This window comes from Prionailurus bengalensis, chromosome E2 (assembly GCF_016509475.1).
Source record: "Prionailurus bengalensis isolate Pbe53 chromosome E2, Fcat_Pben_1.1_paternal_pri, whole genome shotgun sequence".
Classification (NCBI taxonomy): Eukaryota; Metazoa; Chordata; class Mammalia; order Carnivora; family Felidae; genus Prionailurus; species Prionailurus bengalensis.
In genome coordinates, this window is record NC_057352.1 from 25371968 (window position 1) to 25388491 (window position 16524).

A 16524-nucleotide genomic window follows, 5' to 3' on the forward strand; every position below is an offset into this window, starting at 1 on the left:
TCCATAAACCTAGATTCAGATTTCAACTTTGTGAATCCCTAGCCATGTGGCCCTGGCTACTCTCAGACTATTTCCTTATCAATAAAATGGGAAGGCAACCATGCTCATCTCCTGGGAATGTTGTGAAACTACAGAGATATGATGCCTGTGAAAAGCTTGGTCAATTCCAGCACCTAGGAGAGTTCAGTGAGCCCCAGCCTGTAGCTATTATAATTGCTCTAAGAGCTGGTGGTTCTCAGCCCTGCTCCACATTGGAATCACCCAAGGAGCTTGTAAGAAAGAGAAAGAGAGAAAGGGAGAAAGAGAGGGAGGGAGGGAGGGAGGGAGGAAGGAAGGAAGTTGGGGGAGGGAGGTGGGGGAGGGAGGGAGGGGAGAAAGAGGGAAGGAGGGAGGGAGGGAGGGAGGGAGGGAGGGAGGAAAGGAAGGAAGGAAGGAAGGAAGGAAGGAAGGAAGGAAGGAAGGAAGACCAAGAAAGCAAGAAAATACCTGAGCCTTACTCCAGACTGAATAAATCAGACTCTCTGGGCACTGGTATTTTAAGAATTCCTTTCAGGGGGCACCTGAGTGGCTCAGTCGGTTAAGCATCCGACTTTGGCTCAGGTCGTGATCTCACGGTTCGTTGAGTTTAAGCACTGCGTCAGGCTCTGGGCTGACAGCTCGGAGCCTGGGGCCCACTTCGGATTCTGTGTCTCCCTCTGTCTGCCCCTCCACTGCTTGCACTCTATCTCTCGCATTGTCTCAAAAATAAATAAACATTAAAAAAAGTTCTTTCAGGTAATTGTAATGGGCACCAGGTGAGAAACAGTGCTCTAAATTCCCAAAAGCATTGCCTGCACCTTCTCCTGTCTTCCCCTCATGAACCTAGCCAGCACTGTGCCAACAGTGACACTCAGCCTCAGCAGCTAGTCTCTTGGCCATGCTCCAGCTGAGGGGCTGCTGTTAACTCCCTCCCTTGCCCACCACGGAGGAACACCCCTTACCTTGGAGGTGTTTCTACACCACTGTAAGCTGCCTTGGCCTGGACTGGCAGCCCTGGAGTCAGCCTCATGCCTGCCTCTGTGGGCCGAGAGTCAGACCTGCTGAATGATGATCCTCGTGCTGTACTGGGTAAAGTCTCCTGGCTGGTTGGGGCCTCCTTGACCCTGTTGGGTGCTGCAGGCAATTCCAGGTCAGTCCCAGGGTTCTCAATGAATGCTCTAGGAACTTTGGCTTCCACCTCTGTGGGCAGCGGCAGGTGGCCAGGGGGCACTTCTGCCTGCCCTAGTGAAGCCTCTTCCTGGGTGAGAAGATCAGATCCTATCCCTGAAGCATTGATGGGAGTCAGCGTCTCCACTGTCCCCTCTGGCAAGTTTTCCTTCTGGCTCTCTACAGGAAAATAGGCAGCATAAAAATGCATTCCTATATGGAGAACTCTGTGCTAAAGATATTGTAACGAATGTGCAAAGGCCGTTCTGTGCAGCATCTTTATAATAGGCAGACTAGAAATAACCCAAGTGACCACCAGTAGGAGGCTGGTTGACTAAACCATGGCCCATCACACAGGAGTACTGCACAGCCATGAAAATAGAAAGATGCAAATATCTCCTTATGTGGCTATGAAGTGATCTCAGGATATACAGTGAAAAAAAAGTCAGGTGGAGAAAAGTATGTGCTTCTCTTTATCTAGGAAAGGAGGATATGTGAGTGTGTGTTCACAACCACTTAGAACATGGTAAAAATGTTCATGCTTAAACTTTCATGCCTAAAGAGGCAGAAAGAAGGATAAGACAAAAACTTTTTTTTAAATGCTTTCATATGCAAGGGAGGGAACACAATGCAGAGAACAAGGACAGAAGCTAGACTTCTCTTAATATACCTTGTTCTGTCTATTTGACTTTAGAACTATGTCAATATTACACAAAATTGTAAAAGAAAATGAAACTTTAATAAAAGTAATCCATAAAGATTTAAAGCAAAGTGAAATAGACCTGAGGTTGGTGGCATAGCTTACACAAGAAGAAGCTATTCCAAGTGACTTTAAAACAGTAACACAGGGCACCTGGGTGGCTCAGTCAGATAAATGTCTGACTCTTGAGTCTTGATTTTGGCTCAGGGCAGAATCACATAGTCATAAGATGGAGCCCCATTTTGGGTTCTGCAATGACAGTGCAGAAATATAAATAAACATTAAAAAATGTTTTTAAATAAATAAATAAATAAAATAGGAATACATAGTGGGATATACATACAGGACAAAAGAAAAAAGAAAAAAAAGCAGCAGCTTCAACAGTTTTTCAGTGATCACATTGTCGCCATTGGTATTTTTATTTTGAAACTATTATGTGTGTGATGTGAAATAAAGTAAATAGGGTCCCACTCACCCTCTGGAGACCCCCTGATCTCGGCCTGCACGGCTCTGGTGCTCAGCACATGCTTTGGTTTTGCTCCTTTCTCTTCCACTCGATCTTTGTTCTAAAAGAAACACCATAAAAACCACCACGATCATCATCACCATCATTGTTCAGGCCACAGAAGGTGGAACACCTACCATATTCTAAAGGTAGAAGTACTTAGGTTATTTCACGTGGTCTCACAGTAATACTAGAGTGTAGATATCACTATTGTCATCATAGGGACACTTACCCAAGGTCATCAAGTTCTTTGTAATATGTCTCATATTGTCAATAAGGAGCAGACCTGACAGGGGCTTCTAAACAGACTGGACCCCAAAGCACGTAGACCAGTAATGGAAAATAAATTTAATCATAAAGTGTTAATAATTCAGATCAGTCAGTTATGGCTATTGCTTGGATTCTAAAGTCAAATTAACCCATGCTTGTTTAAGGGGTGGGGATGGGTAGAGGGGAAAGAAGGGTAGGGAGAATGCGACAATAATGAATAGTGTCTGCCAGGAAACTGGGTTGATGCATCCTATGGTCACCCCTTTACAGTACAGTAGTGTGGCAGGAAGCACAGCCTCTCAGACTCTTGAGCCAGACCTGCTGGGTTTAAACCCCATCTTCACCACTCGGCAGAGATCCTTAACTGCTCTGTATCTCACTTTCCTCATCTGTGAAATGGGGAGAATAATATTATCTGACTCATAGAGTTAGTGAGAGGATTGGGGAGTTAATTTGTGAAAGGTCCTGACAAGTGTGTCCAGCACATGGTAAGTGCTCAGTAGCTCTGGTGATTTTATCCTGCCTGAGACAGGGAGCTATCTGTCTTCGATGAGCCAATTGATTGATCCATGGATGGACTGTGTAAAGACACTCAAAGTCTGACCTAGAGAAGCCCTCAGCAGCTCTCCCTTTAACTCTAAGTGGTCTGCATGAGGCCAGTGATCTTACTCCTGAAATAGTAGGAGTACTCAGTGTTTTTAAGTGCAAATATTTCTAGATGACCTGACCCCTTGCTGGGTGCCCCTGGTGTTTGTAGAGGTTTTGAGCCTTTGACTGGTGCAGCCTCTAAAACTCCTCCTGGCCCTTATCACAGCAGCAGTTCTGGTCACAGCACAGCCCTGAGCCTGGGCTGAGACCCTGGGCCCCACTCACTGCTGAAGGCCCTTTCCCTTGACTTGGCCACAGACACCCCAACTGGGAGCCAAAAAGAGCTTGAGACACATTTTGTTTGGCATGCACAGCATTTTAATTTTTTTAATTTGTTATCAACACTTTAAATCTAGGAGACTTTTATATTAAAATTCTAAGTTCCATTTTGGGGCTTAGAATTGCTCTGTGTTTTGATTATGGTGGTATTGATTTGGATGTACACACTTGTTGAACTATGTTGAACTATGTACATAGTTTGTGTGTATGTGCCATTTATTGTATGTAAATTATATATTAATAAAACTGATTATAAACAAGTCTAGGTTCCCAAATTCTCCTAAAAAAAAAAAACAACTGAAGATCTGGCAACTTTAGGGCCACATGGCAAAAATCAGCTGGAGCAGTTCCCTCTAACTGGGGCACCACAGTCCTCACCTCTCCAGAAAGTCTCCCTGGCACTAAGGATGAGGGTTGGTTCCACTGTTTTTCCTACACTGTACCCGCTTTGTTCAATCCTACTACGTGCTCATCCCTTTGGGATCCCAGCACACCAAGCTTTGTCTTCTTGAAGGTAACAACACATGGGAACACCCAGCCCCACCCCTGGCGTGTGCTAGGCACCTAATAAATAAATGTCAGCTGCTGTTATTATGATTAGCACCAGCACATCAATGTGACCAGGGCCCCCTACTCAGCAGAGACCTCTACGTTGGCCTCCTGCAGACTCTGTCCTTCCACCCCCGTAGCTGGGGGAACAGGAAGCATTATCACGGGATGCCTCCTGTTTCACCCCGGTGGAGAGGCACTCAAACAAACTCTCCTTTGGCAGACCTTGATGGGCTCAGAGTGTCCTCTGCCTCTTTCCACTCTTGGTGTAGGCAGTACACACGCACCTAAACATGCAAACACACACACACACACACACACACACACACACACACACAGCTGAGTCGTGTCTTCAGGACTCAACCTTTTGGTTCCAGTTCATCCAGAGGAAGGAGAAGAGACCCTAAACACCATTCTAGAGGACTGGTGTCTTCTGAACAGTTTGCCTATGATTTGGGCCCACCCCTGGCTGAGCCTGGCCCTGTCCTTCATGAAAGAGCACCTGACTTCTAGAAATACTCTAATTCATTTTTACAACCAAACTGAAGTACCACTGGGCACTTCAGAAAACCCAAGGAGGAACTTTGTGACGTCCTGGCACAATTTTCTTTTTTCTTTCTTTCTTTTTTTGGACATTTAAAAATGTTTTAATTCCAATATAGTTATCATACAGTTAACTACAGTGTTACATTAGTCTCAGGTGTACAATACAGTGATTCAACACTTCCATACAATCCCCAGTGCTCATGGCAAAGTGCGCTCCTTAATCCCCATCACCTATTTCTCCTGTCCCCCCTGCCACCTTCCCCTCTGGTAACCATCAGTTTGTTCTCTGTAATTAAGAGTCCACTTCTTGGTTTCTCTCTCTCTCTCTCTCTCTGTCTCTCTCTCTCTTTCTTCCTTTGCTCATTTGTTTCTTAAATTCCATAGTCCCGGCACAATTTTCAAATTTAGGAGCCAATGCTAGGATTTAATTCAATCCCATAAATCATTACTATGCCCCTACCCTCTTAAGGAAACATGAACAGGATCTCCAGAAAGTCTCTTTTCAACACCAACAATATGTTAAATAGCTAGGGGTCTGTCTCAGTTCATTACCCATTCTCTGACACCTCCTATGAGACCCGTTCTGGCCACAGTACACAGAGGGAAGTAGAGGCCTCTTGTCATGGATCAAATAGGAACTGACAGTCTGATTGGGGTGCTAGACCCAAACCTATAGATGGTTACTGATAGCTGTATTAAACACAAAGACCAGAAAAGAGATCAATCACATGCCAGTTGACCAGAACAGACAAGAAGAAATGTTGCAAGAACTCAGAAAAGAAAATGTTCTATGATTTCCCCTATTCAGAAATGCCTGCAACACATATAATATAGAGCTAATTTCATTAATATATGAAGAGCTCTTACAAATCAATAAGTACAAAAAAATGAAACAGAAAAGTGGGAAAAGAACATGAGAAGTTCACAGAAAAATATAGCAAATACAAATTAAAACTACAATGATATATGCTATTCTATCTACTTCTGGCTACATTTGAAATTTTCCATAATGAAAAGTTTTAATTTTTTTTATGAATTAAAGAAAAAGAATTAGCTTTGAGAGGCATATAACCAGTTGTCTTATTTAAATATTGATTCAAATAACCAAACTGTAAAGGGAAAAAAAGCATAAGACAATTAGGAAAATTTGAACACTGACTTTGGTAATATTAAATTACTATGTACTTTTTGGTCATGATAATGGTATCATGATTACGAGTATTTTGCTTGGTTTTTTTTAATATTTATTTATTTTGAGACAGAGCACACATGAGCAGGGGAGAGAGAGAGGGGGAGAAAGAGAATCCCAAACAGGCTCTGCACTGACAAATTGACACAGGGCTCAATCCCACAATTGTGAGATCATGACCTGAACTGAAACCAAGAGTCAGATGCTCAAATGATTGAGCCACCCAAGCGCCCCTTGTGATTACATTTTTTAAAAGAGCCCTTATCTTCTAGATATAACTGCTAGTTTTTTTGGATGAAATGATCCAATGTCTCAGATTTGCTTCAAAATAATCTAGAGAGAAGGAAGTAGGTGAGGATATATGCAACAACATCGGCCTCCCCTTGTGGGTTCACAGGGTGCATGATACTAATCTCTACTATAAGTGCATGATACTAATCTCTACTATAAGTGCTCTACTATAAGTTTGCATTTCGCAAAATTTTTCAGAATGTTAAAAAACACACACACAATAAGATCTCAGTTTTCAATCCCCACACAGGCAAAGAATAAACAAATTGGATGGTATGCTTTGTCAGCCAAAGGGGAGGCCACAACCATTCCCATATGCTATTGACAGGAGACCAAATTGGAAAAACTCCTTTGAAGGCCAGTTTTGCTTTATATACACAAATGGCATTGCTACATCTAGGAGTGTATCGTAGACATAAGCTCACACTTCTATGGATATTTGTTGCATCGTTATGTATAATAGCTAAAAATAAGAAATAATATAAAAAAAACAATGACGCAGGGCTAGATAACAAATTAAGACACACACCCCCAACTGGAGAACTTTGCAACTTGCAGAAAGAGGAAGATTTCTATGTATAAATATGAAACAGAGCACGTGGGTGGCTCAGTCGGTTAAGCATCTGACTTGATTTTGGTTCAGGTCATGATCTCACGGTTTGTGGGTCCAAGCCCCATGTCAGATTCTGTGCTGACAGTGCAGAACCTCTTGGGATTCTCTCTCCCTCTCTCTCTGCCCCTTCCCTGCTCTCTCTCTATCTCAAAATAAGTAAATAAATTTTGAAAAAAATTTTAAATATGAAACGATGCCTAAAATATATTAAGTTAAAAAAAAATCAAGGCCAGAATAATGTGAATGATTTGAGTTAAAATAGAACAAAGAGGTGTGTTATAAACAGACTCCGTCTCCGAGGTTTTGCAGGAAATTGGCACCTATCACTGCTCGAGGAGGAATCTTGGGGACTGGGGATGGGGGAATGGAGTAGAAGGGACACGATGATGTTTTTTACCACATGAATGTTTTCATCATGTGCATTTATTAGAGTCATTTTCTTCTTTAAAGCTGAGGTTGGTTATCAGTGAAAAAGGGGGAGGTCACCTCTCCCCTGCAGGCCAGACTCACAGGACAGCTGCAGGAAGCAAGGAGCTACTGGAGAGGGGCATCCTCTGGAAGAAGGTGAGGGGCAGGGAGAGGAAGGGGCCAGCAGGGTGAGCTCTGGCCTGGCTGCAGATGAGGAAGGAAGGCAAACCCTGCAGCCTTTCCCCTGAAAGCCTCACTGCTGACACAGAGTCCAGCACAGCCTCCTGCGGACCTCAGCTTATCTCTTGCCAGAGGCTGGTGGATAACAGCAGGGATCTGAGATGGTGGCTCCAGGCTGTCTGAGTGTTGCTAAGTGGCTGACTCTTAGCTGTTCCCAAACAGAATGTTGCTTCTATACACCTCACACATACACAAACACCCCCACCCCAGCCAGACTTCCATTAGCCAGCAGGTTTGATTATGCAATCTTTGGGAACAGTCCTCCCAGAAATGCCATACTCCACCCCCAGGCTCCGGCTTCTTCATAGCCTGTGTCCCCTAGGGGTCATTGTCAACACTCATCTTCGAACAAGCAGCTGCACACTCTGCCCACTCTGGGACACAGCACAAGGTTGGGGACAGGAAGGTGAGGGTTCTAAAAGGGGGTTCTAATAGGTAAGCTGGCTCCCACCTGTTTCCTACTCCAGGTGTGAAGGACAAAAGGGAGCAAAAAGAAGTTACTAGAATGTCCAATAAGCTTCACTGTCCTCCTCTCCCTAATGGCCCATTTCCCCCCACTAGGTGTTCTGACACTGGCCAAGGCCCCACAGACCTCACCGAGGCACTGCCTCTTCCTTTCCCTGGGAAGAGCAGCCAGTCAGTGACCTGTGTGAAAATCCACCTATGAGCTCTCAGGTTCACCCTCTTCTTTCTCCATCCACAGGTCATGCAGGTGGCACAGGAAGAGAGCAACAGCTCCTGCTGCTCCTAAGACTAGCTGCCTGGCCAGTGTCCCCACCAGAGTCACTGGGGTCTCCCTTTCAGCCAGAAGGGTTACTGGGATAGGGAAGCAAGAACCAACCTCTGAAGAGCCATCAGCCAGGCTTCCTTTCCTCCAAGGGACACTCCCTTGCATGATGAAATCCATCACCTTCGAGTTCTGGAACACAGCCCCCACCAAAGCTATGGCCTTGTCCACGGCCACGACCATCCTGAATAGGGCTTCAAGCCTGGCACCATGCTGGGCAGCATCCTGCCGCACATTCCTCACCAGCTCCAGGACCTCTGGCCACCCAGCCTGTGCGTCAGCTGGAGGAGTATGATCAGCCCCACTTGGGCCCAGGATGTGAGAGGCCTCCAGGCGGTGTAGGCCCTGCTCCAGGTGGCCCATGCCTTGGTACACACACTGCAATTTCTCCGTGACATCTTCCTGGAAATGCAAGAGTTTGTCAACCTTCTCGTTTAGCACATTAAGCTTTTTGTCCATGGTTGTTAAGCAGGCCTTGCCTGACACCAGCAGCCCCCAGGTCTCCACACTCTCCTTGGAGGCTTCAGACATCCTGAAGCAAGCTTGACAAGGACGAGGAATCAGAAAATCCACAGACTCCTAGTTTTCACTTGGGCAGTGATATCTGGAAGTTTCATTGTTCTTGGTAGCTAACAGCCTCGCCCCACAGTGCCTGGGTTGTTTAGGGAGCCCAGAGGACCAGACTCTCTCTGAGCCTTGCTTATCTCCCACTCTGCTGTGGCTATGAGTGATAGGCTGGGTTTGGCAAGGCCCTTCTCCTTGGGGCCCCTTTGACATCATGGCAGCATTTAACATTCCTCTCTGAGAGGGTGCTGATAGGCAAATATTTTAAGAATCTATCCAAGGCAGGCAGGAGTTTGGATAGTTGACTAAAGGTTAGAAGAAAGGGGGTCCTTTAGGTAATGAACCAGAAAGCTGGACTTTACAAGGGGTCCAGGGATCCCAGGGTAGACCTTTAGAGGCCCAAAGCACTGAGGAGCAGATGGTATCATACTTGCCACAAACACATTGAATTCATGATGGAAAGCAAAACCAAAAATAAATGTGAGGTCATTCTGATTTTTGCCATGATAAAAATTTTGATGCTTCCACAAATTAAAACCAATTTTTGGTGCTCCTACTTTGAAGGTGCCCCAAATATGTGTTTAAGCTACCTTTGGGGTGAATTGGCAGATCCTTCCCCACAATGGGCCCTCAGTCACTAGCCACTTGTACCTAAAAATAGAAGTAAGGGAAAATGGCCTAGGCTACTTGCCAAGTGCCATTCTTCAGGTCAAGTTCCTCACAGAGCCCTTTGGAAAACACCCACCAGTGGTGCCCCCCCCACCCCTGCTCCTCCAGCATTGACCATGTAGGCATCAGGCACCCAATCTCTATACACTAGAACAAACATAGTAGCAGCCTAGAGAGCAAGTGGGCCTGTGTTTCCTGTAGTTTCCAAACATTTTAGCCTCAAAACCCTTGGTTTGAATACAGAAGCATCAATAAATAAAGCAAAGGAGATGCTCAGGCTGACACTGAGGTGGGGTGTTAGGAGCCACCAGAGAGTCCCTAAGCTGCCAGGGAACGATTGACTGACACCATTTTATTCCAGGCCCTCCTAGGGAGAAAGCAAAGGGTGAGAGAATTTGTCCAAGGTTGCCTCAACACGGGGTATCCTGAGGCTAGCTAAGCTGTAGCCAATGCTGGCCCCAGGGAGGGCCTTTGTAGTGTCCTGCTACACTTCCTCGTCTGGAATAAAAGCAATCATGAGGATAAACTTTGACCTGGAAACCTGACATCTAAAAGCACCTTTAGATCATTTTGCTATTTTAAGCTACGGGTGAGCTTGCTACACAAGTACAGCTTGACCACAAACCCCCTCACTACCTGACCCTCCATCGGGATAGCTGCCCTAAGCAGCCAGTATAGAAATTCAGACCCATTTCTGGAGAGCACAGGCCTGGGTGTCATTGGTAGAAATATCAGGAACAAGCTCATAAAAATGCTAGTCTGTTATAGCACTGTGATTTAAAGCAAACATACAAACTCTTCTTGGGAAAAGAAGTTTGGGGAATGTTGTGCCCCAGCTCCTCTTGGGGATTCAAGATGTGCCTCAGCAGGATCTCATCTGCTACAGAAAGAAACCAGCACCTGACCAGGGAATCACCCCTTCCTCTACACTTACCACCTCATACTTCTCTGTGGAGCTAGGGGTCCCTGGATCACACTTAGGGAAGCAGCTACCCAGAGAAATCTCTGCATCTAACACCAGCCCAACACCTGTCCGACAGCAGGTATGGATAATCTTTGTGGGATGCAGTCCCCACCAGTCTAAAGAGACAAACCCAGCTTCTAGGAGGGGTTGACCGAGCCGAATTTACAAAAGCTGGAGGAGCATGCTTTTCAGGCATTCCTCATCCAAAGACAATCTTGTAAGTAAGTACTATGAAGCATTGTGATTTATAAGGCTAGAAGGTTTATTAACTCCAGGAGGGAGTTTCCACCAATGTGCACCACAGGCCACTGCTGCGGGGATTTTTGGAGCAGCCTACATCCTTGGCTTAATAAAACCTGGAAACATTGCTAAGCAAAATTAGTCAGAGAAAGACAAATATCATATGACTTCACTCATATGAGGAATTTAAGATACAAAACAGATGAACATAAGGGAAGGGAAGCAAAAATAACATAAAAACTGGGAGGAGGACAAAACATAAGAGACTCTAAATATAAAGAACAAACAGAGGGTTGCTGGAAGGGTTGCAGGAGGGGGGATGGGCTAAAAGGGTAAGGGGCATTAAGGAATCTACTCTTGAAATCATTGCTGCACTATATGCTAACTAATTTGGATATAAATTTGAAAATTAAAAATTAAAAAAAAAACCCTGGAAACCTATCTTGAAAGTCCATTTGAACCCAAAGAAAAACAAAATGTCCCAGACAGATGTCTATATCAAAAGCTAACTATTTAAATTACAAAAGGATTTACCCCTAGGTCTCCCTTAAGCAGCAAGTAATTGCAAGGCAGCTGGTTCACTAGAAATGTGGCTGCTGCATCCTCTACTGTTTCAGAACCAGCTTGTTGTTCCCTGGGGTCAGAACAGTCCTTGGACTTGCCTTAATCCTCAGGTGCACCAACATGCCTGACAGGTTGTGGGTATTCAACACAAACGTATGGAAGAAATGAATTAAGGGGGCTCCAGCTGTGCAGGAGGCTGGGCTGAGCATCAGGAGACTTATGGAAGGAGCAGCAGCTGGGGTTTTCCACAACAAACAAGTGCAGGGTAAGATGCCTTGACAATTCCCAGCAGTAAGCTCTGGGGCCTCATGGGAAAAAACTTGGAATATGCCGACAGGTGAATTCCTTGAGGGTTCTTTGATGAAAAAGAGCAGCCAGGAGGACTAATTTGAATACCTGTCATTTCTCAGCCTTGAGGAGAAATGAGATCTGTGAGGGCTGACGCACAGCTTCTCTCCAACTCTCCCTGATGTACAGGGCACAGCAAGAGCCATGGGCAATGGCACCCGCCCAGAGGAGAAGGGGACCATTCCATCCCTCAAGTCAAATCAACACAGACCAGAGAAGAGACAGCCATGCTGATTGGGTACAGAGTAGTAAATCCAGTGACACTTCATCTTTCCTGGGTAAGGACAGGACAGCTGATCCACTCCCAGAAAAACATAGACTGACCTCTGTTTGTCATAGGCTGGGGTCAACGTGCACTGAACCCAAGACTCTTCCCTGGCCTTTCTGGTGACAGCCAGCTTTCCCTGTACAACCCCTGTGGACCCTGAGACCCCAAGTAGAATAAGAAGGGAGGAGAAATGCAAGGCTAAGGAGTCCATTCCAAAGTAGTGGCTCTCCTCCTTCCCCACTTCTGCATAGAACAGGCATGGCCAGGAGAGCCCCCACCCTCCATGGAGATCAGAGGTCTGTTTCTGGAGAAACTCAATAGTCCATAATACAATAGCTCTATGTACTGGCACTGGAGGTTCCTGGGAGCTTCTCATCTGGTCATCCTCAACAAAGCCAGCCAGTCCACAAGCCTCAACCACTCAGCCAGTTTTTTGTGCCTTACTCTGAAATATGCACAGATAAAAAAAAAATATCACCAGGTATTCAAAGAAAGCCCCAAGGTGAAAAGGGGAGCACCCCAAAACAGAAATGTAATCATGGAGGAAACAGAGAAAACAAGAAACAGAAGAAAGTTTCAAAAAGGCTCTCATTAGTTGCCACAGAAAAGTATGAAACGCAATTCCATCCATTAAAAAAGAAGACGGTGTTATGGGGAAAGAACAGGCGTAGAATAGAAGAGCAGTCTTGGAAATTAAAAATACAAATGTTAAAATTTTATTTTTTTTAAGTTGATTTATTTATTTTGAGAGGCTGGGGAGGGATAGAAAGAGACAGAGAATTCCAAGGAGGCTCCACACTGTCAGGGTGGAGCCCAACTGGGGGCTTGAACCCACGAATCATCAGATCATGACCTGAGCCAAAATCAAGAGTCAGATGCTTAACTAAATGAGCCATCCAGGCACCCCATGAATGTTAGCATTTTAAAATCCAGTATGGAGGGGCGCCTGGGTGGCGCAGTCGGTTAAGCGTCCGACATCAGCCAGGTCACGATCTCGCGGTCCGTGAGTTCGAGCCCCGCGTCAGGTTCTGGGCTGATGGCTCGGAGCCTGGAGCTGTTTCCGATTCTGTGTCTCCCTCTCTCTCTGCCCCTCCCCCGTTCATGCTCTGTCTCTCTCTGTCCCAAAAATAAAATAAAATAAAATAAAATAAAATAAAATAAAATAAAATAAAAAAAATCCAGTATGGAGATGAAAAAAATGAAGTTAAGATAATATCCCAGAAAGGAGAATTAAAAGATGAAGAGCCCTATGTAGAGAGAGAAAAGATAAGAGTAGATAATGGATCCAGCCCCATATCTAGTTAACTGGAATTTCAGGAGAAATGAAAGAGGGTAGGAATTTATCAAAGAAATACTACAGTCATCATGCAATTTTTGAACACAGAGATAAACAGATTATAAAAGCTCCCCAAAATGTGAAAGAAAAAAATCATGTGCCAAAGAACCAGAATCAGGATGACATCAGACTTCTCGTTCTAAAACAAATGGACACTGGAACAGACTGAATGTAGTATATTCTAGATTAGAAATTTGAAGACACTGCACATTGTCAAAGGACAGAAGGAAGCATTTTTAAGACTTGCAGAGATGTGGGGCACCTAGGTGGCTCAGTCAGTTAAGCCTCTGACTGTTGATTTCAGTCATGATCTCACCTTTGTGAGACTGAGCCTCCTCTTTGGCTCCTCACTGAGTGCAGAGCCTGCTTGGGATTCATTCTCTCTCCCTCTGCCCTCCCCTTCCCATGCACGCGCGCTCTCTCTCTCTCTCTCTCTTTCTCTCTCTCTCAAGATAAATAAACATTAAAAGGAAAAAAAAAGACTTTCAGAGATGTAAACAATTTAAGCACCTTTTGAAAGAAGGACATTAAAGTACATGATTGTTTTTTTAGTGAATACTATTTGCATAATATTGTTCACACTATTATGCTGTAATGAGGTCAACACTTTGCAAAGTTAAAACAGTGATGTTGTAAGGATGGGGGAGGGGAAGTGGGAAAGTGACAAAGCTGAATCATTTCTCTTAATAGGAAACGCACAGACAATGCACAAAATTGACAAGGAGGAAAGTGGAGGCAAATACCAGGAGAAACCACTGAAAGACTCCCCTGTGTTTGCTGCTGGGAAGCAGGAAGGAAAGTAGGTTTTGCAGAGCTCAGGGTACAACATGTACAACGTGTCCTATACTTTGCAGATGTGTATGGTCATAACAAGCGTTGCAGCACACCGCAGTGAGGGCTCTAGCGAGGGTCTTGTAACGAAATCAAATATGACAGCTTTCTCAGAGATGGAGGCCACGTAGCTTGAGAAAAGGTATGCTTTTCTACTTCACAGAAAAGTGCCCCCTGGCCAGCTGCATAGCTGAAACTTAACCTCTCTGAATGCAGCTTTCCTCACCTGTAAAGGGGTGCAGGACAGTGCAGTAAGCACAGGGCTGTTTGAGTATTCATGTAAGTGAAACATTTTGCACCATACCTGGCACACGGTAAGTCCATGAAAACTTTGGAAATTACAACTCACACCCCCCACCCATTCCTGCTCCAGATGGTCAGCCAACAGGACAGCAGTGTGTCCAGCCACCTCATTGTGGGGTGGTAGGAGGGAAAGGAGTTATCTCCCCAGTCCTAAATCAGCTCCCACAGGTACCAGCCCACCCAGGCCATCTCCCTTGTATGCACAATTAGCTGATGTGCACTCAAAAAGTGCAAACCTGTCCTCCATTAAGCAGAGCTTATTCAGGAAAGGAAATCAGATATGAAACAGAACCCCAGAAAGTCTCACAGGTTCAACTCGGACAATTTAGGGGTTAGCAGCCACCAGGCCTTGTCTGCCCGCTACACCCTTAGTTGAGGAGGCCCAAGCTGACCATCCCTGGGCCGTATCCATCAACCAGAGCTTCCTGCTGACCGTGCTTCTTGGTCCAAGAGGACCTACGTCTGGGGGATAATTGTCACCAAGGCTTCCTTAGTCGCATGACCCTAACAATTGTCCCTCAGACTCCTACTTCAAAGCAGACCGGCCTGGAACGCCCTTACCGCAAATATCTGGATGTAATCTGACGCCCGCTGCTGGCCTCTGGCGCTGGAGCCGTGAAGTGCCTGAGTGGGGCACAGAGTCCCCTTCCTGCGGCTGCACCCGTTGTGCCAACTCAGTGTTTACTCTGCCTGGAGATGCCCAACCGCCCCGGGAGTGCTGGGAATGAGGTGGGCTGGCCAGCCAGGATGATTTCTCTAGAACTCAGGCAGCAGTGATAAGCCTGGCATTTCCGCTTATCTCTGACCCTGCCCCAGGCCCCAGAGGCATCCAGAGGCTTCGCTCTGTTATCTGGTTTGCTGGGTGGTATCTGCTTCCTGGGGGGCCTACTTCCTGCATCACTTAATGAAGTGTCCAGCTGTGAAACAAACACCGTGTGGTCTGAGGAGGGAGGAAAGAAGGGAGGGAGCCTAGGGCAGAACTGACCTGATTTCAAAACCCAGGATCCTGGTGCAAGGGGCCCAGGAGAGGAGCTGGGAATCACTCCCTGATTCAGGCAGCTCTCCAGGACAGAAGAAAGGTCCAATTAGCCAGAGTAGGGGACCTTTCTTTTCTTCGCAGGGGCTGCTTACACCCTGGCTGGGAGTCTGGTTAGTTATCTCCAGGCTGAGAGGGTCTAGCTGTTCCCTCTTTGAGTAGAACTATTCAGGAAGCAACAAAGACATACAGAGCCCCAGAGACTGGAGCTGCAGTGAGGGAGAAGGCATGACCTACTCCTGCTGCATGAGGTCAGTGTTCTCATTTTGTAGATGGAGAATCTGAAGCCATGAGAGGGGAAGGGACTTTCTGAAGGTCATATAGTAAGTTAATGGCAAAAACAGGACCAGATAGCAAAACTGTTGCCCTCAGAGTAGCCATGGAACTCTGGCCCCACGATGTGGGTGTAAGAGGGTGTGCGTGCACGTGTGTGTGTGTGTGTGTGTGTGTGTGTGTAGACAAGATTAGGCTCTGCCCCACAGGCTTGGCTCTGACAGTTGTCTGGGTAGATGAGGAGGGGGCAAAGGGTCTGGGACCCCCAGATACAATATTGGTTGCTTATTTTTTCATAGAAAAATGTCTACAATGGTCTCAGAAAGATAGTAAAGCTACCCAGAAAGATAGTAAAACAACAGCCACAGTCCTGCCAAGATGAATCTAGGAACTAGGCTTGGGAATAAAACCAAAGTCAAGCTGGACTCTGAAGAAGCAGAGAGGGAAATGACAGCTACATGGAAACCTGGCCTGAGCTTGGGAAGTCCCCTGCCAGCTCTCAGGTGGCTAGTGGATTTGCCCCCAGGATGTCACTCTCTTCCATGGTCAGCATTCCAACCCCTGCGGGAAGCTTTTGTATTTAGTCAATTCCTTTCCCCCATGCCTAGTGAAAATTGTTCCCGGACTAATCAGATGGAACCAGTCTGAAAATACTAGATAAGAACAAAAAAGCACTCACAGAAGCCAAATCCAGACCAACAGCCATTCATTCCTTCATTCCTTCATTCATTCAACACTTACCAAGCAACACCTGTTAGGGAGTAATGAAAGCACTAATATTTTCTGAGCACATCTATGTGTCCAGCACTGTGCTACAACTTTGCATAAATTACCTTTTGCACCTCAATAATTATAAGAGGAAGGGACTATTATCCCCACTTCACAGACAAGTAAACTGAGGCTTGGAGTAATAAAGCC

General features: G+C 45.6%; 1 protein-coding gene across 1 annotated transcript in view; it reads right to left on the minus strand.

Moving 5' to 3' along the window:
* MYLK3 (myosin light chain kinase 3) overlaps positions 1-8934 on the minus strand; it is a 33423-nt gene extending 24489 nt beyond the window's left edge. Inside the window, 3 exon segments of the mRNA XM_043600799.1 lie at positions 981-1365; positions 2361-2451; positions 8265-8934. Of these exon segments, the coding sequence (XP_043456734.1) occupies positions 981-1365; positions 2361-2451; positions 8265-8741 (953 nt within the window). The 5' untranslated portion in view covers positions 8742-8934.
* Between the last annotated feature and the right edge of the window lie 7590 nt (positions 8935-16524).